This window comes from Aspergillus steynii (assembly GCF_002849105.1).
Source record: "Aspergillus steynii IBT 23096 chromosome Unknown P170scaffold_10, whole genome shotgun sequence".
Taxonomy (NCBI): domain Eukaryota; kingdom Fungi; phylum Ascomycota; class Eurotiomycetes; order Eurotiales; family Aspergillaceae; genus Aspergillus; species Aspergillus steynii.
The window spans coordinates 692,619-715,902 of record NW_020194407.1 but is presented as its reverse complement, the minus strand read 5'-3'; the positions used below and the strand labels follow the sequence as shown (position 1 = coordinate 715,902).

The following is a 23,284-nucleotide window of genomic DNA, read 5'->3' as shown; positions in this document are numbered from 1 at the left end:
CTATAGCATACGAAGTAGGGATAAGAAATATAACCTGTAAAGTAAACGAATTCAGCCGTATCGAGAAATAAAAGTCTGTTTAAGAAACTCGAATCGAGCCCTTTTCCCCGATAGAGGAATAACATAGAGATCCAGATGCCAACCATCTTGCTCGCGGAAAAGAAAGAAAGCAAAACAGGAAAGAAGAGATAAAACCGAAATAATTAATGGTTCAATGTCAGGTCAAAAACCACGTTTTCATTCTCATGTGCCTTTGTCGTTGTTGTCGTTATGGTTGCTGTTGTTGATGGTTGTTTTTCTTTTTTCTTTTTTCTTTTTCTTTTTTTTTTGTTCTCCCTTTTCGTTACCATCCCAGTGCAGAATTTGAAAGAATCCATCTTGCATGTACCCAAGACCTAGTCGGTTTTCATTCTCTTCTCTGCTGGAGGAATAACGGCGAGAATGGCAACGCTGGAATACCAGGTACATATGGAAGGCTCGTTTCCATGTGCGATGTGGCTGAACGCCATCTCTTCGTGCTTTGGTTCCGTGATCCAGGTGATACCGGGGATGGGGTAGACGGGGAAACAGTCATTCAAGATCTAGAAAGAGGATGTCTGATTAGATTGAGGGCAGGAAAGAATCGAACCAGCTAGAAGGATGGAATGTACAAACCTGAGCCTCATTCTCAATCATATAATCGCTTGTATCGTAAGGCATCAACCCCTTTCCCACCAGGGTGACCCCCGCCTCATAGAAGCTGTTAGGTTTCAGGGGTAGATTATTTTCCTTCGCGTAGTATATGGCGGCTTCCATGCCGGCTATCTTGCGTGTCATGAGCAGCCACTTCCATCGTTGGTCGAGGTCATCGCAGTAGAAGTCTGCGGGCTCGAAATCGACGGTATCGAGGGTAAACGGTTTGCCGTGCATTAGATAGTCTTTGTAGAACCTGGGCCTGCGATAACTGATCGAGCACCTATTCCCACGAGACCCGTCGACCGTTCCTGTCAGACCGAGCTCTGGGTTCTTGGCATAGACGCCGTTTTGGGCTATTATCGGAAGAATGGCGAGTTCGATGCCTAAGGACTTGAAAACCGAGTAGAGAACAAGGTCTGCGCCTTTTAGGGCCCGAGGGACTTGGATGGTCGCCAGATCGGAGGTGTGTGGATAGGCGTGGGAACAGAAGATTCCGAGCACGCCACCTAGTACTGTTAGTTCTGATGGAAGGCGATGACCAACAAGGGTCTGGGGTAGATGTTATTAACAGCACCTTCTTTCATGAAGTCGGGCTTCGCGAGTAATTTCTCCATCCAGCTATGGAGAGGCAAGGTTTTGGGGTCTACAGCAGAGGTGGGCGAAGAGATTTCATCGACTATTGACCCAGTAACAAATAGGTTGTAGGTCAAAGTGATTCGGTCGCCGTGGGTGATGGTTTTTATTTCATGCTCGCAGTCACTGTAAAATGCCGCCCATTGGATTGTCGAGGAACTTTGTGTACTCCAGTCGAATTCGACCATTTGGCCCCCATGCTGCACGATCAGGCTTCCTCCCTCAAATTCAGAGGGGAGGCAAACCACTAGGGATCCGATCTGATTTTCAGAGCGTGGAGTGTCGACATGCCTGCGGAACAGACCTGACGGCCCAGAGTAGACCTATTGCAATCACCGTTAGCCACGCACCGCGATAATGAGACCATTTCGACATATGTACATTCAGCTTGTAGAGCTCGGCCTTTATCTTTCGAGATCGCAGGGCATTGTCAAGCTCATCGCTAATGCTCGGAAGAAGGACTTGTTCGATACTTTCTAGGATGCCAAAGTCGGCCGGATGGAAGCTTGTCGCGAACTGGTCAGGGTTGATCTTTCCAGCCTTGCGATACGCCGGATCGATAACATCTTTCTCACCGAGACCAAAGCTGGCTGGATCGCAGCTCGCAACCAACTCATGGAGTATATGTGGAGTATCATCGTGACTAGGCTTGCTCAGTGGAAGCACCAGCTTGCGCGCTGATGTGTCGTGATTAGGAGACCAGAAAACATTGACAGGAGGAGATGTCTGCTTCTGTCCAGGAGTATTTGCAGCATGCGCGTCCACGTGAATGGTGCCACCGCAAGAAAAAGAAGCCGTTGCTTGTTCGCCATCAATGAATTCTTTCAGCTGGCGACAGGAATCTGTCATGGTAGTCATATCATCTTCCAAAGCCTCGGTTGGGTTATCTTGCACGCTCATGCCGCGTTCTTTGGCCTGTTTCTCCATAAGTACCTCGAACAGAGAAGTGCGGCTGTGCTTTCTTGTCTCGTCTTCCTTGGGCTTCTGATCCCTTTGCCATCTATCATTCTCTATCTTTCTCGCAGTGTGTGCCCACTTCTTCTTGAGTATGTCTTTAATGGCATCGCATTCAAGAACAGACATGTTACTTGTGCAAGTCCCAGGGACCAAGCGATCCAAGTTTTCGCGCAACTCGGTTTTCAAAGTTTCCAGCTTTTCGCCTTCGAACCCCTTGAGGTTCGGTTCCCAATACGAGAATCTTATAGACTGGTCTTTCGCAATTTGCCGGATACCAGATAGAAAGAGCTCCATGCACGCTTCTATCTTGCATTGCTGAGGCGGCTGGTCAGTCTCATGTCGAAGAAACAGCGATGATATTAACCCAGCAAGTAGCGATAGCCGTTTTGCTTCTTACCTTCACCAAAATCCTGTTCGATTCATCTTCCAACTCTGTCATTGTGTGCACGAAGCTCGGCGGACTTTTTGGTTGAGAAGAAAAGCCGTGGTTGGTCTCATCCATAAGGTATTCTTGTTCGATGTAATCCATGACGAGTTGATAGTATTGTTGATGCAGAAAGGATGGGCTTGATTGGTAAATTATTAGACAGGGGTATTATGAAAGAAAGTGTCTGCGGGAGAAGGAATAGAACGGGAAAGAAGTGCCTGGCAGAACATTGATGATTTTAAAGATAATGAGGCAGCCCTCGTCACCTGACCTTTCTGCCTGGACAGGCAGGCAGCCTTCTAGGCACCCGTAGCTTTGGGTAGCCCTAACTGGAAGGATCAGGCAATCATCATGACTGCCTTTTGCTTTCTTTTGCAATGTTATTCTAGAAGCTCGCAAGGCCTTTCAAATGAGGGGAACGTCTTCTCACGCAACTTTAAAGTGATGTGAGATCAACAAGCATTCATATGTGGCTGACAAACTAATCTTATTCTGCAATTTACTGCTTAGCTCTTACATCAGCTCGAATAATCATCCGCCGTTAAGGTATCAAACGATTATACCTCTACCAGACAGACACAGAGCTACACCATGTTGATGGCATCAAATCTATACAAGTGGGTCTCGGGCGGCGGCCCATTCTATACCAAGATTTAGCGCCTTCACCGTGTCGTCCCGTAGCCAGCATCAACGTCAACATCCTTTTCGGAGTGGGAGTGTTTTCATGGTTTAAAGAATGGGTTTTACTAACTCAACAGGCCTTGAGTCTTCATTCACGACCCGAAAATACAGATTACATAGACCACGCCTGTAATAAAAGCGCAGCATAAACAGAGCAAACACAGCAAACACAGCAAACCGCATCCGTCGGGGCCGAACTCGGCCTTTCGGTGACTCTTTCTCCCGAGCCCCGAGCCCTAAGGCAATCAATGCTTGTATGGATCATTGCGGTATGTATGGCACTGGGCAATGTGTGCAACCTGACCATGGCAATCTAAAACAAGCTAATGGCATTTCAGTGTCAGAATTCTCCCAAGCCGGCCTCCACAGGCCCATGTGCTGCACGCGAGATATGAACGGCCAGGATGAGCTGTGACCTGTCGCTGGCCGAAGAGTCGCCAGTCTTCAGATTCGCGATGCCAGCGATTCTCGTCATGGCTGACAATGATCCGGCACTTTCACCTAATCTGGCAGATGGGTCAGGGGCAGTACTTCCCGCGGGGCTTGACAAAGGAAGTTGTGGCGGAAGCGTCACCTTTTGTTCTCATTCATTATCTTGAGTCAACCCAATTGATTGGCGGTTTTTGAGACAGGAGCTTTATAGTGGTGTTTTATTATTAGTTATGCTATGCAATAGGTCGATTATTGGGCTCATCGTAGGGGACCTGGCATCGAGAGAATTCTAAAGACTCCCAGGTATATACATTTCTTTACAATTTTCACTTATATATTTACCACTTTTTCTTTTTCTTTCGTATATATAACGCTAACTTGGCAGCTTACTCCACAATCTCCTGCAGAAAGAACAATGACAAAGGCACGGGAAACAGAAAAAAAAGATCAAAAGTCAAAGTTGCATGCTATTAACTAGGAACGCCTCAATAATAACAAGAAACAAGACAATCCTCCTGTTGATAGCGACTGCAAAGAGTGCTGAGTGGCTCTGGGAATCAGTTAACAAGGGCAGTCCTAAAGACAGACTCTCGCCATCTCTTGAAAGGCCGAGTTAGTTCCAGTCTCTCACATGAAGTGCTTTCCCTTCTCCTTTTTCTTCCCTTTTTTTCTTCTTTCTCTGTTGACTGACGAAGTGGGTCTTTATCTGTTGATAGGTTCCGTTAGCTTTCTGACAAAAGAAAAGAATGAAAATAAAATAAAACAAGCAGAGGAATCACGTAGAATGGAAGCAAAAGCATGAGCAACACATGATAGGACAGAGTGTCTAAGCACAATACTCAATCCCGACTACTAGAACGAAGTTTATGCAGGGGTATTCTCCATCCAATCAGTCTCTCGTCATCCCAGATAGCATACGCCCATTCCCAATATTTTTCGCGTACAAGCCATGCATAGAGAGGACGAGAGATCCTCCTGTTCGTAGACTCTGTGAACCAAGTCACGTCACACGCGATATTTGGCCGCTGGCTAGGCGGCAACCTGGCCCACTGGCTTCTGCTTTCACTCCAGTCTTCCCAGGCTTCGAAGTGCTCTACCGGATAGAAAAGGGGAAATATATGGTCAGTCCATCTGAGCATCTCCGGAAAATATGTCCAGCTGTGCCATGCGTTGACCAAAATCAGGTCTCGACGGTGCACGATGTCCGGCTTGCGAGTGAACTTGTAGAAAAATGCGGGGCCCATCGTAGCCAAGCAGGCCTGGGTTTCATCCCGGTACCTATCGAGATCGTGGGTGTCTAGAACGGCACAGTTTATGGGAAGCGGGGGATCGGTCTTGTCTAGAAATTGGTCCATGGGCAGTAGTTCAAACCCTCGAAAAAGCGCGGCAACCTCCTCGTATGGCTGCGCATATCGTCCTTTAATATACTTCCACGCGCTGCCAAACTCTTGAAATTCCCATGGTGTCATAGTGCCGAAGAATACACGGCACCCTTCATCTATGGAGAAGGTTTCGTCTGCCCAGCTGTTGTATCGGTATCTCAAAGGCAATTTCTCATCCACGCAGAATTCATTGTGGCCGAAGATGTTGCCATAGATTTGCACTCGATAGAGAGCCCTGAAGAAGCGGGTTTTCTCGGTACGAGATAGACTAAACGGTAGCATATCAGTCTTCCACCGCGCCGGTTCGATCCATTCTGGGCAATTCGCGGTGTTGCAAAAGTCATTGAGACAGAATTTCATTATCTTATGCAGCCGCACGAGCCGGATGATCTCGTCAAAACCGGCCGGTTTGTCGGGAAGATCTCTCGCCGACGGGAGGTCCAGGCGACGGATTTCCTCGTGCCGACGCCATTGGTCTAGAAGCGAATAGATTTTCTCTTTGTTGGATGGTACTACAGCGTATAGTCCCCTTGAGCGAACGGCCACGATCGCATCTGTGATTTCGACAAGTCCATCGTACTCTGCATGGAGTGTATGAAGGAGAGCCTCTTGTCTAACGCGCCGATACGCGCGGTGGTATACCGGCGAGGCATGAACTAGCAATCGAAGTGTGTCTAGATCAGGGCAACTAAACAGGATGGCAATGCGCAATTCCGTAGGCAGGAGCTCGAGCCTGCATTTGGTCTGGGACCGTGGGCCAGTGACTGATTCCAAATAAGACCCAGGGGCCATATCTACCATGATTCTGTAACTCCGACTTCGTAATGAGAAAGAAAATGAAAGGAATTGAGTAACTAGGACAAAGGGCTCATAGTTCAGTCTTTCACGCGGAGAGCATGCGAAATGGAATTGTCTTATATGGCAAACATCAGGTCTTTGTTCAGGAAACCTTGTTGGTTACTTCCTATTTCAAATTGAGAACCCGTGGGCTTTGTGTTAGCTGCTACTGATCCTTGCATACAAACCCAGCAAGCATGTCCAACAGCTTATTACAGCGCACCCTTAGCGTCCTTTGAGACAGCTTGACCATAAAGAGCTTCTCTCCTTGGCTATCAAACAACCGGAAAGTCACTAAAGGAACTCTTTCAAGACCAACTTGACAAACGGATTGTAGAGATATTCAAAGCTCATGAACAGTATATGCTCCATTGCTCCTGGATGAGCCTCCGTCGCTCAATTTGCTTGCCTCTTTCATACACTGTTGTGCTATCTTCTTTATCTTGCCTCCACTGCTCTTCTTGTATCAGTATAAAGAACGTAGCTCCGTTTAAATCATGACAATTCGACGCTCTCCCTACCTTCTATCTACACCTCTTCCCCACCCCTTCCCTTCTCCATAGCCCCTCTCAGAGCTGCTGTTCTATCTAGTCCTCCTTCCTTTGCAGCGCGTTAAGCCTCAACGATGTCCTACCCAACGAACAGGAACGCTGGCTCAGAGGACCAAGGCTCTGGGAATCACGGCAACCCAGGAATCTCGAGCAGGGGCCGGTCGTTGTCGTTTTCTACCGGATGTGAAAACACCCCAGGCGAGCCACCTTACGTCGGGAGGAATTTCGAGGCCGGTCAGAGAGGCCTCTCCGCTTCTTTCGCCTATGGCGATGTTCAAACACCACAAGCATCTTCCGAGTATGTTTCAAGGCCAGAGGTCTGGCCCGCTGACGTTGCATCGGCTTATCATCTTTATAAGCATGTATATGGGTTATTGTTTGAGGAAAGTTGCGAGGACTTGGAAGAACTGCCCAGCAAGTCCCAACCCGGACAGTGGGATGACTGGACGCTTCGAAGAGGCGTTTTCCTCGCGGGTAGGAGAATTTACTGGGCCAAGGAGTAAGGGCTTTTTCAAGTGACTAGGTGACAGCGCTGTGCTAATCCCCTCTGATTAGGGAAAGCGTGGCCCGAAGTGGCTTCGAGCAGAAGTTTCCGTGGGCGTACGAGTCTATCGGGTCCAGAGAGAGTCACGAGAAGCAGGCCAATCAGAAGAAAAGGTCAGCTAAGAATTTGAGGGACTTTCAACGTCGCATGATCCAAGAAGCAGAGCATCGTGGATTACGAGTCGCATCAAAGAAAGACATACGACTATGCTGTGAAAAAGAGCTTCTCGAACGATTTGGGCTATCTGACCCTAAGCTGGCTCACTCTTCTGCGTTTAGATGGCAACGCAGAAGGTTGAAACTAGTGCGATTGTGTCGGAACCCATTTTTCCTAGTTCTTCTCGTGTTTCTCTTCTGTCACTTTTCTTCCTCTCGTTTTTCTTTTTTTGATTATTTCTCGATTCTCAATCCTTATTAATTTCATTTGTCTGCGTGTATTTTACCATCTGTTGTGAACTAATCCTTTTGGATATTGGATATGCATACTGAACGACAGCCAAATCGGGCTGAACAACTCATTGGCATCAGGGCGGACGCCCATGGCAATTGTACTGTGCGTATTTCTACATAGTGCGTAATATTGGACTGTCTCTATATGAGCAATCTGAGAATGGTTTGAAATAGACTAGCCAGCCCTAAGCAAGGAAGGGTCAGCCTGTGTGGTAGAATAATCCGCTCGAATGAGAGGTGAGTAAAGATAACCAGGCAGTAGAAACATAAAAGAAAGAAGAAAAGAACATAGATACTCGGAAAGGATGACAAAATGGCCATCCCAGCACCGTAACTTCTCCGCCCTCTATCTTTGCAAATTCTATCAGATATCCCCATTATTGTAAACAGAAAGTATCTTCTATTCTATAAACTTAGGCCGTTGCATACGGTACATCTAAAACAGAAAACAATACATGCATACTAGCCGTGTTCCAACCTAGAAGCTTCTTTAAAACCTGCGCCGAGCATGCAAAACATAGATACTCCGCATAGTCAGTTTTCCCTCCAGTCGGTCATGCGGGTCTTCAAAGTGATACCCACTTATTGTCGCCTAGAAGTGCCATATCATATCGCATGTCGGCCTCGTCTCATCCCTCTCACCTGGACTACGCAAAGAGCTAAGTCATCTACGTCTCTGGTTTTTAAAACCAGATGAACAAAGCATGAAATATCACTTCCTACATAGAGCTTGGGGGCAGAGGCAACTATACGAATCTATGTAGAAAGACAGCAAGGAGCGACCAGGATAAAAGGAAGAGAAAATATACAAAGAAAGCAGATTTAATATGCGCGCTGTGCAATTCCTGACAACGGCGACTCGTCTTTCCATTCATCTTCAGGCCCGGATTTCAATTCCGAACTCAAATGCTCCCGGCTTTGTCATTCAATGCCGGTGGCACTTTTCGCGGGGATTGTGCCGGTCTAAACAATGAACGATGTTACTATCAAAACTGGACTTTCCTTGCAGAAAGGCATTATAGACAAAGCCCTGATAAACCAGTATTACGCCGATCCAGCCAGTCCGTAAGCAGAGCACACGCCACCAAGATGATTTTCCGGTCGATACATGGACTAGGACGTAGCCAGCTTTTGGTGCATGCTTATCGAACATAATATTAGTAAATAGCATCTTAATCGGAGAGGATGATCGGCTAGTTCTGATCGCCTATCCCCGCTACGTATCTCAGTTGCAGTCTCGCTAGGGGGTTCCCAATACGTTGATCGAGCGATCTACCAGTCGAACTGGCAACCAAGACGATGACGGATGCGCCTGTGTTGAAAGTCTGTCGGTTTCTCGGCATTGTGAAGAGAGATGAGAGAAGTAGAAGAAGGTAGAACAGGGGGAACAGAGGAAACATGTGGTTTAGGCGGCGAGTTACCTTGTATCATCTTTGATCCATAAGTCCAAAACACACAGCACGCTATTATCCCAAAAGGCTTGTGGCTTCTATCATATCATGTCCATTGCTATATATAGGTGTTTGGGTTGGCATGATTCCTATTGTAGTCAGGACTCAATCTACTGGATTCCATTTACATTCTTAGTCCTATAAATGCCTCTCCACGCGCCATCTAGTCTCAAGCAAATAATAAATTCATAGCAATAGTCATATACAGGCAGTCGTAAGCAAGTAATAATAGCGCCCTGTAGTCAACGCCAGTTCGCCTGATGTCCTCGTATGCATCACACATGTACAGAAGAGACCGCTAAATCGTGAACGGTCCATACATAAAATCTTTCCATCATCACATAAAAATCACATAAAAGACCAGAGTCCTGTTTTCGTGTTTCCTTTTTTCTTTTTTTTCTTTTTCTTCCCCTTTTTCTTTACTCGGCTGTTTCAGTCCCCTGTGCGCCATCATCAATAATCATCTCCACTTCCTTGATAGGATGGAGAAGCATCGGGGGGAGACACATCCGGCCCTCCCCGGCGAGTTCTTCTTGCTCTCCACCGTCGTTGTCAACCTTGTAGCCCAACCAGCGCCTCCAGAGGTTGGGCGAGAATCCGGCAGAGTAAAACCACGTGGTCCCCTTGAAGTTATGCTCCCGGTCTCCGAAAACTGACGTTCGAGCACCGCCCGACGCCCCGTTCCGACCGGCGTTGAACACGGCTTCCAGGTACTGGGTGGGCCACTGTCGGTCGATATACACCGAGTGTGGAACGAACACGGCCTTGAAACCATGATGCAAGGCTGTCGTGGCAGGCCACATTTCCGAAAACATGGTGTGGCGCTTGATGCTCGTCTCTTTGTGCATCGTATGCAGCAGCTTGCGGGACAGTCGGGACGCAGTGACAATGGCCGTACGACGTGGCGGCATTCCGTTTTCGCGGTTGTATCCAGTCACGTCGTCCCGAAGGAGCCAGGTCGTACTCTCGGGATCGTAAAGCGGGTTGAAAACAACCAAGTCGGCTTCCTCCCCGACGCCCCATTCGTATCGATCCTTGTCAATCGTGGTCGGGGGAATCCCATCTCCGTCCATCTCAAAAATGTCGCGCTCATCCGGTCGCTCGGGACCCCAAATGGGTCGATCGCCTTGCTGGTGAGAGGTTTTTTTGTCGCCGGGACTCTGGCCGGGTTTGGAGAGGCTCCACATATTGTTCGGGCTGTTGGTGCCAATATCAGTCTGCACGCGAACCATTTGCCGGAAGTCCTCCCAGCTGCCATGGACGGAGGGCACGTAGAACCGGGCGTTCCTCTCCCAAAGACCTTTACGTGGTTGCTCACGCGCCCAGCTGATGACCTTGTCGAAGAGGTGATACCAATGTCCCGTGTATCGGGTATCCATCTCCCAGTTCCAGTAATAGTCATACTCGGGGTGCTGTTGGGAGAAATACTGCATGGGCATATAGGTACTACGGTACACGCCGTGCACGGGCAATCCGCGGGTCATGGATTCCTCTAACCCGGGGTAGATGAGGGCCATCTGTCGCTCCGACCAGAGTGTCGCCAATCCATGGAATTCCTGCGGAAGCGCGTCTTTCAGGACGCGCTCGTATGTTTCATCGTCCGCCCAGATCTGCAGGTTTTCATCCTTGACATGGATCAGGAAGTGCACAGTATACTCTCCACCGGAGAGCAGGGAAAGTTCTGAAATCAGAGACCGCATGTTCATCACATCTTCGGGGGTGTATGGGTAGTCATGCCAGGTTCGGATCACGATTGCCGTTCGAGGCAATCGATTCGCCTCTTTTTCCGATGCCTGGTCATCCGCCGTTGAGTTCCTGTCGGTCTCCTTTGGTACCCCAACCGGCATAGAGAGAAAGCGCTCAGCTCGCGGACTGGGCAGACTCCGGAATCGATGGCTGTTGACAGCTTGGCAACGGGCCTGGGCAGAAGCCCAGTCAACCCGGCGAAAATCGACGGGGGGGAAATCTTCCCAAACGCGTTCTGAGCCTTCGCGGTGGCCCTCCAATCCGGCTCCAGTGCCGCCCTTGCGCACACTATAGCCCAGGCCATATGGGCCGAAACGACCAAAGCGGTCAAAGCAAACATCATCCTGGATCCCAAGCATTTCGTTCGATCCCATGGCGGCATCAGGGAAGCCGCGGGGCACGCCGGGATAATGCTGAACCAGCGGAATGCGCATTGTGTTGTCCGCATCTAAAAAGCAATCGTGCTTTTCGCCGTATGCTGAAATATATTCCGCCGAGTGATAGTCGGGGTAAGGATTGAATACAGAGCTGGAAAAGGTGGGCGCAGATTCTTCCCGGGCCTGGACGGCAGTCTCATTCTTGTCGGCACTCGCAGCCGCGGCCAATTCCTCCATGTTATTGCTGGGGAACTCGGGAACGTCGTCTTTGCGGGACACCAGACTCCGAAGACCGCCATGGTATCTCTGTAAGAATGGAAAACTCTCCCACTGGGGAGGCTTGGAGACCGGCTTGGGTATTTCGAGGTCGGCCTGTTTGGCGGAAGATGAGAGAGAGAAGCGGAAGAGAGTGATGACAAAAAGGACCAACGCCGAAAACAGCGCCAGACAGAGCCATCTCATGATGCGATTGGGAACTCGATAAAAGCCGGCCGCGACCCGACTGCGCCTAAGTGTGGCGCCTCCCAGCATGGGACGGTATGAAGCGGCTGTAGAACCGGTGCCAGACGAAGACGCGATCGAGTCATCACCGCTGTCCGAGTCGAACGAGCTGCGGCTATCCTGGCGGTAGTGGCGACTGTAGCGTGATGGCTGCTTCTCGATATCTATTCTGGCATCGTTGCCATCGTAGGACGAATACCGCCTCTTCTGACCCTTCATGTTTCCAGTCTAGAAGTCGAGCATCGAAGGGCAAGTCGTAATGTGTTCGTTGCAACGATCAATATGACGACATCAAGGTCCAGTCGTCCAAGATATCGAACCGAGATCGTGGCTTTTGAGGTTCCTGGAATGTTCGAGGAATCTGGGATGGAATCCTCTACTCCGCAGAACGTGCGGTTCGATCGATCTGCGCAATGCAAGAAAACAATGCAAGGTGGAGCCGGAATGAAGGCAAAGAGAAAAGAAATTGGCCTCGAAGATATCGATGGTCCGGAGACTCCGTTATGAACGCTGGCCCGTGAACAGGACTCAAGTGGACTGACAAGACGGTGATACTGGAGAAATCAACACGGCCGTGACCCCAGCAACTATCAGTTAGTATAACCCCGGCGTTGCCCAAGAGATAGGTTGCGCTACGCGTTAGGGCGGGCCAGGCCGTCTTGGCGAGAATCGATGGCGAGCCACTCCCTGGTAGATTAGGATGAGGATGAGGATGGATCTAGGATTGCAGGGATCGGGGAAGATAACAAGACGGAGTAGTGATAATCTGGTAGAAAAAAATAAAGAATAATCAGGGTGATGCTGCGAGGAAGGAAGTCCTCGTCCGGCCGTGGATGGCCCATTCGGGTTAGCGCCGGTAGACCAAGCTAGCTGTTTTGGTCAGCTTGATCTGTTTGCTCTGTTTGTCCTGTTTGCCGGTGTTGCACAAGATCCTCCAGAGCAGGAATCAATCATCAATCAATTATTGATTATTGATTATGACACGCATCTATGAGCGTCGATCATATTGAAATGCTCTGCTCCTGCTAAGGCTATGGCTCATCACATCTTTACCCAGTAGCTGACTTATGCTCGGCTTGACTGTTCAACTCACCCCAAATTCTCTCTGATATTGTGTGATATTAAATCTCTGCTCGCTCCTGCATACTCGATGTTAAGAAAGTGAAGTCATTGCATGCGCAGACAAGACCCGCGCACCCCACCTTTCTACCCTGCGTCAAGTGATTCTTGCCAATAGTCCTAAGCAGGAACATACTCGGAAGCAAATGGATACATCATACTTGCAAGCGGGACATCCGCTATCCCCAAGGCGGCCAGTAAACGGCCAGAAACGACCTCAGTGGCCCGGGTGGAGTTCCGCAATGGAAGCCGTTCGCGGGCCCCACTACTTAATATTCATCCTCGAACGCGCATCTCCTCAGCTTCTGTACGCAAGGAGACTGTCCAAATACTGACCGCCAGCTGAGCTGGTGTAATCTACGATCAATCCGTCGGAGTGGAGAGGATGGCATTCCCTGCGTCGTCGTCGTCTTGTTGCTCATATTTATCTCTGTGCGGAATAGTGCAAAGCCTGATTACGAGGTCGGACTCCTACTTCCCTCATACGTGGGAGCTTACCTGGGTAGAGAGTCTCACCGTTTCACTGGCCAACCGCCAAACCTTATTCATGAGGCTCCAAGAACCCATGGCTCGCCAGAATTCCCACGAGATGAAACCTCCCAAGCCACCCGGATAGTTGACATCAGTCTGACGGAATCGGAATGTGTCTTCTCCCTCCCTTGCATGGCACTCGCTCCTGCCCTGCTCTTTGTCCGAGCTGTCACGAGTCAGCACTACTAGCGGTGTTCTCAATTCGACTGGCTATCCTCGGTCTTTCTTTGTCCTGGTAGGTTTCTATCCTGCCTTCCTGTCCAACAAGTCGGGCTGTTGGGTGCCAGTACTTTTGTCCTGGCGCATGCCTGGGTATGTTGTCCTGTTGGCCCTCACGGGGTCCGCGAACATCCCTCCGCCAGATCTTATATGTCTTATCACCGGATGCTCGGCTCTGCAAGGTGCAGCGTAGTTCCACCGAAGAAATCTAGTTTACAAAGGATCCCATGATAGAAGAGTGAGTGGGATTGATCTCATACTTATATCATACTATCTCTTTATTCCCCTTCACTTCATTTCTAGCTCCCTCCCTTCACATACAACGATATTCTGGGAGCGTTCCAGGCAAGGTAGACAAGACATCCACCCACCATGGTAACTATACACCTCCCTCCAATCCACCACCTACTATACCACAGTATATACTAATCCCAATCTCCAGGACACACCATACTCCCCACCAGCCAACGTCCCAATCCACCCCAACGCACCACCATCACCACCACTACCCACGTCCAAACCCTCGCATCTCCTCTCCCTCCATCTCCTCCTGCTCATCCTCCCCCCAACCCTCTTCCTCCTCCACGCCATCCGCAAAGACTACCACGCCTTCCTGGCCCTCGGCCCCGGCGGCACGCCCTCCACCCCGACAGGCTACCTCCGCATCTGCATCCTGCGCCTCCTTGCGCTGCGAAACCCCTTCTCTCCGCCGTCCATCCCGGACTCCCTATCCCCTCAGACGGGCTACTTCCATCGCTTCTCTCCTCTTTCACCCTCTCCCTCTTCTTCCGCAGCAGGGAACCCAACAAAAGACACAGCCAGAATCCTCCCCCACCGCCGCGGCCCCCGCCCCCTCGTCACCGGCATCGCACCGCAACGCCAACTCACGCAGCGCAGCACCCAAGCTATCTACGAAACCCTGACGCAGGAAATCCACGCCCTGGTCCACGCCCACCCGGAAAAATACTACACCGGAACATCGTGCTTCGAGAAACACAGCACCGGCATCTTCGCCCTCCCTTCGTCTCCATCCTCCAAACCCCAACCCCAAGACCAAAACCAACCCCATCCCACCGGGAAGCGCTCGCGCGTCACCTGCAACGGCGAGATCTGCCACAGCCACCCGATCGACGGGAGTTTGCATCTAACGCTTCATCCGGCGGATGTGCGCGTGCTGGTAGAACGGGGCTGGGGGCAGAGACATCCGCTGGCGTGGGAGGAGGACGGGTGGGCGCGGCGGTGGCTCTGCGGACGGAGGTTTGTGCCGGCGGGCTTTGTGATGGTGTATGCGCCGCGAGACGAGAGGGAGGTGCAGGTTGTGATGGAGGTGGTGAGGGCGGCGGGGTGGTGGGTTTGTGGGGAGGATTGATTCTTGGGGTCTCTTACCGTTCAATGGGAGTTTAGTTGGATTGGGCTAGGTGACTCTTCACTGCCATGTTGGATTTTAGGTAGATGAGTCGACCATGCCAGAATCTAAGAACGTAACCGTCGATGGATCATAATATTCAAGTCTTGACTGTAAGTGAACACATAGGAAATTCAAAAACACACAAACAAAAAAAGAAAAAAAAGAGATGGGGGTTTTTAAACGGCACACAGTAATTCGTTTCGGATCGACGCCGGGATGAAAGAAGAAAAATAAAAGCTAATAGCATAGAGGAATGTAAGAGCCGTTAGAAGAACATACAAGCAACCACCAAAGGGGGGCAATGAACCCTTTTTTTTCCCCTACGCGCAAGGTGTCTTTTTGCCGGCCCCCATTGTTCCCCGTCCATCATCTCCCAACTCCCAGTCAACAATCCAGGTATTTCTTTCCACTCATCACATTAGGACACAATTTAGTCGCGGTTGACCTTCCGCAAGGTTTCGGCAAGCCACTCCAGACCTTCGTACAGACCATCTCCGGTGGTGGCGCAGGTGGATTGGATGTACTAGACACGCGGGTTAGCGAATCCGACCGGGGAACAGCCACGTAGGAGAGAACTTACCCAAGGACGGCGAGTGAGACTTTGCAGGCCCAGCTGCTGGGTGATTTCGGCAGGGCTCATGGCATTCTAAAGAGACACGTCAACATGTTTTCGATCGGGCGGTGGCGGAGGGTAAACCCGCGCGATCAATCAGAACATACCGGCAAATCTTGCTTGTTGGCGAAAACAAGGAGGAGAGCATCGCGGAGTTCATCTTCGTTCAACATGCGCTGCAACTCTTCCCGGGCCTCGACGATACGGTCACGATCGTTGCTGTCGACCACGAAGATGATACCCTGAGTGTTCTGGAAGTAGTGTCTCCAGAGGGGACGGATCTTGTCCTGACCACCGACATCCCACACGGTAAATTGAATGTTCTTGTATTCGACGGTCTCGACGTTGAAACCTAATCATCCATGCACTTGTCAGCCTTGCATATTCTCGCTCGGAATTGGACCACACGCGACGACGCCTAAGCCGGCAGGGGAGCCAAGAGCAGGGAAACCCAAGGTAAATAAAAGAGACCAGGACTGACCGATTGTGGGGATGGTGGTGACGATTTCACCCAACTTCAGCTTATACAGAATGGTGGTCTTTCCGGCAGCGTCGAGACCGACCATCAGAATACGCATCTCCTTGCGGCCCCATAGTCGGTCGAAGAGCTTCGAGAAAGTGAGACCCATTTTGGCGGTGACGAGATCGAGTCGAGGTCTAAGTGGAAAAGATGCGATGTCAGATATGATGGGTCAAATAAATAACGGCAGCGTGGCAGAGAAAGGAGGGGGGAAGAGGAAGTGTTCGGCCAAGCGTCCCAAGCAAGCCCAACGAACCCGGGGAGGTTGACCAACCAAGCGAGTGGTGCAACTAGAGAGGTGGTGGTGGTGAGACGGGGGGGTGGGAGAGTTGGTGGTGGGAGGGAATGGGGAGATTTGAGGTGTGGACGAAAGGGAAGCGTGATCACGCCGGGGAAGAACAATCAGGGGTGGTTTTAGTGGGAAAGGGTTGAACCCGTCCGCGGCAGAGGAGCAGGGCGAGAGGGAGGGAATCGGGGGAATCACGGACCGTGAAGAGCAACGGGGGCAGAGACAGGCAGGAGCAGACAGACTTACCAGGGGAAATGAAGCTGAAGGGAGAGTCGTTGATCGAGATGAGCCCGGGACAAGTCGGTATGGAGCAGCGACTGTTTTTGTCGACGTTGGAATTTTTGGGTGCAAAACTGCCAGGTCGAGATGTTCAGCCGCCGGCGTAGCCTCCGTCACTAGGTATCTTACCGTATCGTAACTTTCCTACGGATTGATCATTTAATCCACGCTCTGGCAGAGGAGCAGACAATCGGCTGATAGACGCTGGAATAATGTAGAATTAATCAATAAATAACCATCCCTTCTTGTCGGTTCTGCCTTCTCGCCATCCTGCCCTGGTTGCCATCGGGCAAAGAGGACACGGTGTTTCCCGTGCCTTGGGCCTTAGTCAGTCGGGATGACGACTAATCTCCTATCGACGGAGTATAAGTTTGCTTCTCAAGACAGTGCAGGTATACCTCCTGTACTCCTGTACTGCCAGGCCTACGTTTACTCCGGAGTATTCCTGGTATCTATGCGTACTGCGCATTGCTAGTCTCCAGCCTTAAGCAATAATCCTCTCCCCCTACGCACCCTTATGTAATCCCCTCCTATCCCCATCCCCATCCCAAGTCCAATCTCAATCTCAATCCAATCTCAATCCCAGAAACAAGACCAACGGTCCAGAATCGATTCCCACCCGACCCTCCGCCGTCCGTCGTCCTGATAGGCTCCCGACCAGCCTTGAATTTTCCCCGTTCCAGTGGATCTCCGTCGGTGGCTCTGGCACAACATCTTGCTTTTGCCAATTCACATATCTGGCCTGAGATGATCCGTCCCGTTCAGGCAGGCGGTTTCTAGGAGTACCCTCTGTACTCCGTAGGCGTATCCCTGGAGCCTTGAATCCACAATTCCACATCCAAGGGGCCGCTGCTCGCTGCACCGGCCCCCCGGGACCACTTTTCTCCTACTATCCTACGCGTCACGGGATTATTCATCCCTTTTTGGTCCGCTTTCTGGGAGCCCAAATCAGCTGCTTGGGCCAGGTGACAGACCTGTAGGTAGTTACCTAGGTTTGGGATGGATTCCCAGTTGCCACGTTTTTCTAACTGATGGGTTATGACGAAAAGTGGTCCCATCAGTATCTACTGTCTACTCCGTAATCCCTGTGCTTAGATTCAGGACAGTTCTTGGCTACGTAGGCGCTTCTCGAGAAGGTTCTCTGCGCGTCGCTAGCCAGCCTTACCTACCTAGTGGACACCGGACCCCGTGAGGTACTCCGAAGGTACTTTTGCCCTGCACCCGAGGCTCAGGACCAGCTCAGGAGCCATTATTGCCATGGGGCCAGGACAGGCAAAGACGTCGAGGGTCCACAGATAAGGGTCACCGCTTTTGTTGTCCCTCGCCCGGCTATATTTAACATGTTCCTGCTAGACGGCGGACTAGACCGGCTGCGGCTAGTGGGCGTGGCAAGCGAACGGTTAGTGCCCATGCTAAACGATAGACTACGGGGCTAGTGAGCTGGTCTGGACTAGGTGGATTGCGTCAAGTGTCAGTGTCAGGTCCTGGGAGTCAATATGTTTCGGGTGCACTGGGCGGTTGGTCTATTAATATAGCAGGGCCTGTCTACTTAGACTATTGGAATCGTAGATTAGTTCAGGGTCAGTGGGTGGAGTCTATCTGGATAAAGAATCCGGTTGATATATAGTTGAATACCTAAATATCGTGCAAACAGGCTGAAACACATTCTCATTGATCCCATCGTTAATCATCCATCTCGTTAACTTTAAATACGATTATTAATATACAAGTTTCTTGATGCCCTTTCATTTCGTCCTCATTCATAACCTCAATCCAATGCTCACTCGGTTCTCTCCCTCCGTTGCGCCAGCCGGTCCTTCGAACTGCGGAAGAAAGTCCGGAACAGCGATTTATAAATGGTCTTGCCTTCGATCGTGTCGCTGAGATATCCGAACATCGCCAGCATCACTATGGACAAAAACATGATCACTCCGAAGCTGACCCAATATTGGACTGTCGTATACACGTGCTTCACGCCCTTGAGTTCGGTCGAGAAGTAGCCGGTCATCAGGCTGACGGGAAGGAATAGGATGGTCGCTTTGGCCAGAAGGACCGTAATCCGGGTCAGTTTCTCGACCGCCTGCGAGTCCTTGAGGGCGATGAGGTTGAAATTCTATTGATTCGTTTAGTGGTGAAGGCCAAAAGAGACAAGGCAGATATCTTACCAGGAATGTCAGAGATTCCTTCTCGAGCAAGCAGGTGTCGATTTCAGACAAACAGTACAGCTTGATGCGGTCGAGCAGCCTTTCAAAGCGGGCGACGGCAGTAGAGCTCAGCTGCACGCCAACCTGCGTATCCGGGATACTCGCGAGACTGAGACTGCTCTGCAAAGTCGACTGTCGAGGGTCCACCACTTCTTGGTCGCCAATCAAGTGTCCGATCGGAAGTGTGGCGCGAGGGTTGCGGTGCTCGTCACGCAGCACCCGTTGTCTTTGCAGAATCCGCATCATAATAAGCTCATAGCTCTGGTACAGGCGCTTCAGGACCGCCAGCCGCCGACCCAGCCAGTGTAGCTCGTTCACCAGCTCAACCACCGGTTTGGACAGCATTTGCTCTCTCTATCATACTGTTAGATATAACCAGAATGCTCATTGAAAGAGGATGCAGGTCTCACCAGCGTGTCGAGAGCTCCCCCGTATGCATGCTCACGCTTGGCCACTAACGCATATGTCGAGATCCAGTCGTCGAAAATATAGTAAAAGAGCAGGCTAGCCCCATCTTCTTGTTTAATGCTCGCCTGGTCAGGACCGCCACCATGAGAAGGTCGCACTCTGATGGTAACTAGCGAATCACTCTCAGATAGGGCAGAGTGCTGCTTGGACACTCCAGAAAAAATGAATTGGACATTTCTGCGGACTGCTGCTAAAACGGACTTCAGCTCGCTCGGGTCCGGTCCGTATAGGCCAGGGAATGGATTCTCCTGCATGGAAATAACGGTACCTTCAGAGGTCAGCATCAATAACATGCCCAAATGCCAATAAAACTTACCATCATCGCATAGGATAAGCCACGACCACAGTCGTCGTCCATCAGGTAGGTCTTTTCCATTCGACGATTCCACGTTCGGTACCACATACAACGAGTTATACCCAACGCAAGTATCTGGAATAAAAGTCAGCGCGCGCAAGGAGTAAACCCGCCACCAAATGCCATACATTTCTGACCATGGTCGACGGAGCAAAAGTGCCAGATCTGGTTCGTCACATGCGCAAATGTAAGGCCCCTAAAAGACGCAGCCGCTTTTATTTCCTCCGGATCAACTGTGTCCTTCAAACCATGCGCTTCTTCGAGATCATTCATCCGAGGAATGCGAGGCGATCGGTCGGTAGCGGTGGTTTTCGGTGTTTCAGCCGGTGTCTGAGAGGCTTTGGCGGATTTCGGTCGCTCTACAGGGTCGGTACACATCATTCCTTGCAAACGTTCCGAGACTCCATAGTGGCTGGCGATCGCCTGGATAAGTTAGTACCCTGTAGACTTTCTCGAGGGATGGTCGCACCTTGATGGTATCCTTTTGCTCTTCGGGATTCCAGATGTTGCTGCTGAGTGTTAGCGCGCATTCTAGAAACTCCAGTCCTCACCTAAGTGATCCGGCACAACTCACATCCATCTGGTTCCAAAGCACTTCGGCTTCTAGAAACACAGGATTAGCATCGCATCTAAATGAACTGGATTCCTTGACCTACGGGTTTGCGCAGCAGCAGCGCAATGTCGTCGTGATTGAGATTCACTGCGCACCAAGCATCGTCGTTGCCGAAATCCAAGACGAAATTCTGGGTTTGCGACGATTGTAAATGCGCCAGATAGCCTCGGAAATGGGTCTCGTCGTCAATGTCATGAAATCCCTTCTGGATGGCGGTGCTGCTCGTGAAACTCGAATAGTACGCGTGCGGAGGTTGGGAATGCTGTGGTGCGGAGGATTCAGTCATGCTTCTGTCAGGCAACAGCTAGGCAGAGATCGTATTTGTTTTAACTAAGGAAAGGAACTCGCTAGGTGAAGCTCAAGCGATGCGGAAATGCAAATGCAAACAATCTAAATGTACGCAGGAAGAGCTCGAAAAGTAATCAACGGGTCGAGGAACACGGCCTCCTAAATACATGGGCGGGTGAAATGTAGGCAGAGCAGCTCAAGGATAGTCAGCCTCGTGCCTGCCGCCGGGCGAGTGACCGCAGTCATTTGGGAGCTGAAGCCGCCGCTTAGCCGCCGATGCTTTTTGACTCGTCTTTACCCCGTAACAGGGGCCGCTGCAGATGACTGGTCGACGGTGCACGAGGGGGGCGATTGTTGCCGCCTTGGGTTAGGCGGGGGATCGGGGCATCACCAGATCTTGACCTTGGACTCTACGGACTGCAGTATATCGATGTCATAGTCACAGCAGACTTGGAAATTACGTAGGAAATGCACTATTAAACAAAAAAGGAAAGGAAATAATTGATCCTATGCGAAAACTAAACCGAATGATTCAGAGATATGTCTCGAATCTCAAACATTGCTCTTTGATCAACAACAACAAGAAGAAGACGAAGAACAACAAGAGCAACAACAGAACAGAACGACCTCTATGGAACAAAGTCGATGTCAAGAAGCCTGGGCAGAAGGTGAACATTCCTTCTCGTCAGGCTTTTCCGCAGGTTTTTCCGCAGTCCGGAGGCTGTCAACGACGGCGCGAAACGCACCTAGGCCATAGTCGCGGTCGTATCCTTCAGGGTTTACCACGGTTCCAGATAAGTCGCACTTGATGAGCCGGCCCTTCAAATAATCGAAACTCCACTGATTCCGCGGGCCGATCTCTCGCAATTCATCCTTCGTCAAAGTGGGCGGGCGTACATTATTTTGCGCGAAAAAGAACGCTACCTCTGAGTTCTGCCAGAGAGCATAGGTGAGCTCGACTTTGTCGATTCCATCGATTGACACAGTATTATCCGCCATTTTAGAGGGCTGGTAAAGAAAGTTCACTCAATGTGTTGATGAATAGAAATGAAGTTGTCAGTCCTGTCTTGGGAAAACGGGTTTGAGGAAAACGGTGTTACGTCAATGCAGCCATGATGGATGTGTCGGACTGCGCTCCTATAAATACCTCCATGTTGAAAGTTTTGGCAGCGGCAGTTTCCCGTTTGACCACCTCTTTATTGGTTGATCCCTTGGACTAACATCAAATTCGTTTGATTTGGGCATTTCACAATGATTGCTTCAGGGCTTTGGGTTTAATAGAACTGATGGGAAGATCCATATTATCGATAAAGAATCTATGAAGGACCTATGATGAACTCCGCCAAGTAGTTGGCGTTTTCCGGTCTTCCATGACTGCACTCCTAGAAGAAATAGTTCTTTCTTCCGAGAGTTCATTCCCATCATGCCGACTAGTTGAGTTCAATCATTATGGCCATGGAATCCATCCCTGCAGGCAAGTGTTGCGGGAAGCAGCCTGATAAAAGAGGCATCCGCTGAGTCAGGACCCATGGCGGTTAGGGCACAGCTATACTCCATGCGGCTAGCGCAGTCCAACACCCACAAGCGGAGACGGGATTTTCTTACTTGCGGACGCCGGCGCCTTTTTTCTTCTTCTCTTCCTTTGCAGATATTCAGCGCAGAGCCACACCATAAGAATTTTGAAATCGATTCTTTTGGAAGACTGTCGCCATCATGTCCAAGATCACAGTCGGTATGTCGCTCGATTATTCCCACCACCACCTCTATCCGCTTGCCAGCCACTAACGCTTTTCGCCGTCCTACAGCCGGAGTGCGCCAGAATGTCCAGCAGCTGCTCGACTACTCTCAGAATGAGAAGAAGAGAAACTTCCTCGAGACCGTCGAGCTTCAGATCGGTCTGAAGAACTATGACCCCCAGCGTGACAAGCGTTTCTCTGGCACCATCCGTCTGCCTACCGTGCCCCGCCCCAACATGAGCCTCTGGTATGTGCAGGAAATCCACTCGACAGTATCGACTTGTTCCTGGATCCAACAAGGATTGAAATGCCTCGGACGGAACGAACCGGATCGATACGATGAGACATGTTCAGAAATGCTGACGGGTGAATTCCTCTAGTGTTCTTGGTGACCAGCACGATCTCGATCGTGCCAAGCACCACGGCATTGACGCCATGTCCGTTGATGACCTGAAGAAGCTGAACAAGAACAAGAAGCTCATCAAGAAGCTTGCTCGCAAGTACGATGCTTTCCTGGCTTCCGACACCCTCATCAAGCAGATTCCTCGTCTCTTGGGTCCCGGTCTCTCCAAGGGTAAGTTTCATCGCCACCCTGCACCCCGCCCTGGGTGAACCAAAAATTGCGAACAAAGCTAACTCCATCGCAGCTGGTAAATTCCCTACCCCCGTCTCCCACTCCGAGGATATGTCCAACAAGGTCACCGAGGTCAAGTCCACCATCAAGTTCCAGCTTAAGAAGGTGCTCTGCCTGGGTGTTGCCGTCGGCAACGTTGGCATGACCGAGGATGAGTTGCTCGCCAACACCATGCTGGCCATCAACTACCTCGTCTCCCTGCTGAAGAAGGGCTGGCAGAACGTTGGCAGCCTTGTCATCAAGGCTTCCATGTCTCCCCCCAAGCGTCTGTACTAGATTATGAGACATTGGGTGCTCGCTGGGGATTTTTTTTTTAGGACTTTGAGTGGGATTATGTATGCCATAGTCTAAAAGGAAATGTGATT

General features: G+C 50.5%; 10 protein-coding genes across 10 annotated transcripts; 4 read left to right on the top strand and 6 right to left on the bottom strand.

Annotated features, from left to right (window-relative positions):
• Nucleotides 1–11: 11 nt before the first annotated feature.
• Nucleotides 12–2,757, bottom strand: P170DRAFT_441188 (2OG-Fe(II) oxygenase). Its single transcript, XM_024850261.1, has 4 exons — nt 1,690–2,757; nt 1,250–1,631; nt 655–1,181; nt 12–581 (listed from the first exon to the last, which is right to left on the bottom strand). The coding sequence occupies exons 1-4, from the start codon at nt 2,557–2,559 to the stop codon at nt 396–398; spliced, it is 1,965 nt and encodes a 654-aa protein (XP_024699034.1). The 5' UTR covers nt 2,560–2,757; the 3' UTR covers nt 12–395.
• Nucleotides 2,758–3,650: 893 nt separating this feature from the next.
• Nucleotides 3,651–4,021, top strand: P170DRAFT_61333 (uncharacterized protein). The gene has a single exon (XM_024855301.1). The coding sequence runs from the start codon at nt 3,778–3,780 to the stop codon at nt 3,970–3,972; it is 195 nt and encodes a 64-aa protein (XP_024699033.1). The 5' UTR covers nt 3,651–3,777; the 3' UTR covers nt 3,973–4,021.
• A 623-nt stretch (nt 4,022–4,644) lies between these two features.
• Nucleotides 4,645–5,979, bottom strand: P170DRAFT_430761 (uncharacterized protein; the record flags this gene model as incomplete). Its single annotated transcript, XM_024847977.1, has 1 exon — nt 4,645–5,979. One exon carries the CDS (start codon nt 5,977–5,979, stop codon nt 4,645–4,647), a length of 1,335 nt encoding a protein of 444 aa, XP_024699032.1.
• A 670-nt stretch (nt 5,980–6,649) lies between these two features.
• P170DRAFT_480687 (uncharacterized protein) lies at nt 6,650–7,417 on the top strand (the record flags this gene model as incomplete). Its single annotated transcript, XM_024853805.1, has 3 exons — nt 6,650–7,074; nt 7,131–7,330; nt 7,398–7,417. The coding sequence occupies 3 exons, from the start codon at nt 6,650–6,652 to the stop codon at nt 7,415–7,417; spliced, it is 645 nt and encodes a 214-aa protein (XP_024699031.1).
• A 1,775-nt stretch (nt 7,418–9,192) lies between these two features.
• P170DRAFT_441187 (DUF3405 domain-containing protein) lies at nt 9,193–12,176 on the bottom strand. Its single transcript, XM_024850260.1, has one exon. It carries the CDS (start codon nt 11,860–11,862, stop codon nt 9,439–9,441), a length of 2,424 nt encoding a protein of 807 aa, XP_024699030.1. The 5' UTR covers nt 11,863–12,176; the 3' UTR covers nt 9,193–9,438.
• Nucleotides 12,177–13,884: 1,708 nt separating this feature from the next.
• Nucleotides 13,885–14,881, top strand: P170DRAFT_430758 (uncharacterized protein; the record flags this gene model as incomplete). Its single annotated transcript, XM_024847976.1, has 2 exons — nt 13,885–13,887; nt 13,955–14,881. 2 exons carry the CDS (start codon nt 13,885–13,887, stop codon nt 14,879–14,881), a joined length of 930 nt encoding a protein of 309 aa, XP_024699029.1.
• Nucleotides 14,882–15,145: 264 nt separating this feature from the next.
• On the bottom strand, nt 15,146–16,191 carry arfA (putative ADP-ribosylation factor). The gene is made up of 4 exons (XM_024850259.1): nt 16,015–16,191; nt 15,641–15,885; nt 15,501–15,566; nt 15,146–15,443 (listed from the first exon to the last, which is right to left on the bottom strand). Exons 1-4 carry the CDS (start codon nt 16,160–16,162, stop codon nt 15,351–15,353), a joined length of 552 nt encoding a protein of 183 aa, XP_024699028.1. The 5' UTR covers nt 16,163–16,191; the 3' UTR covers nt 15,146–15,350.
• Nucleotides 16,192–18,273: 2,082 nt separating this feature from the next.
• P170DRAFT_441182 (uncharacterized protein) lies at nt 18,274–20,777 on the bottom strand. The gene is made up of 8 exons (XM_024850258.1): nt 20,305–20,777; nt 20,223–20,251; nt 20,118–20,157; nt 19,777–20,071; nt 19,610–19,723; nt 19,236–19,561; nt 18,787–19,179; nt 18,274–18,734 (listed from the first exon to the last, which is right to left on the bottom strand). The coding sequence occupies exons 1-8, from the start codon at nt 20,545–20,547 to the stop codon at nt 18,402–18,404; spliced, it is 1,773 nt and encodes a 590-aa protein (XP_024699027.1). The 5' UTR covers nt 20,548–20,777; the 3' UTR covers nt 18,274–18,401.
• A 307-nt stretch (nt 20,778–21,084) lies between these two features.
• Nucleotides 21,085–22,015, bottom strand: P170DRAFT_441180 (uncharacterized protein). The gene has a single exon (XM_024850257.1). The coding sequence runs from the start codon at nt 21,546–21,548 to the stop codon at nt 21,198–21,200; it is 351 nt and encodes a 116-aa protein (XP_024699026.1). The 5' UTR covers nt 21,549–22,015; the 3' UTR covers nt 21,085–21,197.
• A 217-nt stretch (nt 22,016–22,232) lies between these two features.
• On the top strand, nt 22,233–23,241 carry P170DRAFT_441179 (60S ribosomal protein uL1). Its single transcript, XM_024850256.1, has 4 exons — nt 22,233–22,281; nt 22,355–22,532; nt 22,666–22,859; nt 22,933–23,241. The coding sequence occupies exons 1-4, from the start codon at nt 22,263–22,265 to the stop codon at nt 23,193–23,195; spliced, it is 654 nt and encodes a 217-aa protein (XP_024699025.1). The 5' UTR covers nt 22,233–22,262; the 3' UTR covers nt 23,196–23,241.
• The last annotated feature ends 43 nt before the right edge of the window (nt 23,242–23,284 follow it).

Bases quoted from the DNA above. Each gene is read 5' to 3' on its own strand.
- P170DRAFT_441188 (XM_024850261.1), bottom strand. From the start codon at position 2,559: ATGGAGCTCTTTCTATCTGGTATCCGGCAAATTGCGAAAGACCAGTCT. The intron at 1,632-1,689 runs GTACATATGTCG...TGATTGCAATAG, and splicing joins CCGAGCTCTACAAGCTGAAT to GTCTACTCTGGGCCGTCAGG. The intron at 582-654 runs GTTTGTACATTC...TCCTCTTTCTAG, and splicing joins TGATTGAGAATGAGGCTCAG to ATCTTGAATGACTGTTTCCC.
- P170DRAFT_61333 (XM_024855301.1), top strand. From the start codon at position 3,778: ATGAGCTGTGACCTGTCGCTGGCCGAAGAGTCGCCAGTCTTCAGATTC.
- P170DRAFT_441187 (XM_024850260.1), bottom strand. From the start codon at position 11,862: ATGAAGGGTCAGAAGAGGCGGTATTCGTCCTACGATGGCAACGATGCC.
- arfA (XM_024850259.1), bottom strand. From the start codon at position 16,162: ATGGGTCTCACTTTCTCGAAGCTCTTCGACCGACTATGGGGCCGCAAG. The intron at 15,567-15,640 runs GTATGTTCTGAT...GTGTCTCTTTAG, and splicing joins CCAACAAGCAAGATTTGCCG to AATGCCATGAGCCCTGCCGA. The intron at 15,444-15,500 runs GTAAGTTCTCTC...CCGCGTGTCTAG, and splicing joins GTCTCACTCGCCGTCCTTGG to TACATCCAATCCACCTGCGC.
- P170DRAFT_441182 (XM_024850258.1), bottom strand. From the start codon at position 20,547: ATGACTGAATCCTCCGCACCACAGCATTCCCAACCTCCGCACGCGTAC. The intron at 20,158-20,222 runs GTGAGTTGTGCC...AACACTCAGCAG, and splicing joins TGCTTTGGAACCAGATGGAT to CAACATCTGGAATCCCGAAG. The intron at 18,735-18,786 runs GTAAGATATCTG...ACGAATCAATAG, and splicing joins AGGAATCTCTGACATTCCTG to AATTTCAACCTCATCGCCCT.
- P170DRAFT_441180 (XM_024850257.1), bottom strand. From the start codon at position 21,548: ATGGCGGATAATACTGTGTCAATCGATGGAATCGACAAAGTCGAGCTC.
- P170DRAFT_441179 (XM_024850256.1), top strand. The intron at 22,533-22,665 runs GTATGTGCAGGA...GAATTCCTCTAG, and splicing joins CGCCCCAACATGAGCCTCTG to TGTTCTTGGTGACCAGCACG. The intron at 22,860-22,932 runs GTAAGTTTCATC...ACTCCATCGCAG, and splicing joins GGGTCCCGGTCTCTCCAAGG to CTGGTAAATTCCCTACCCCC.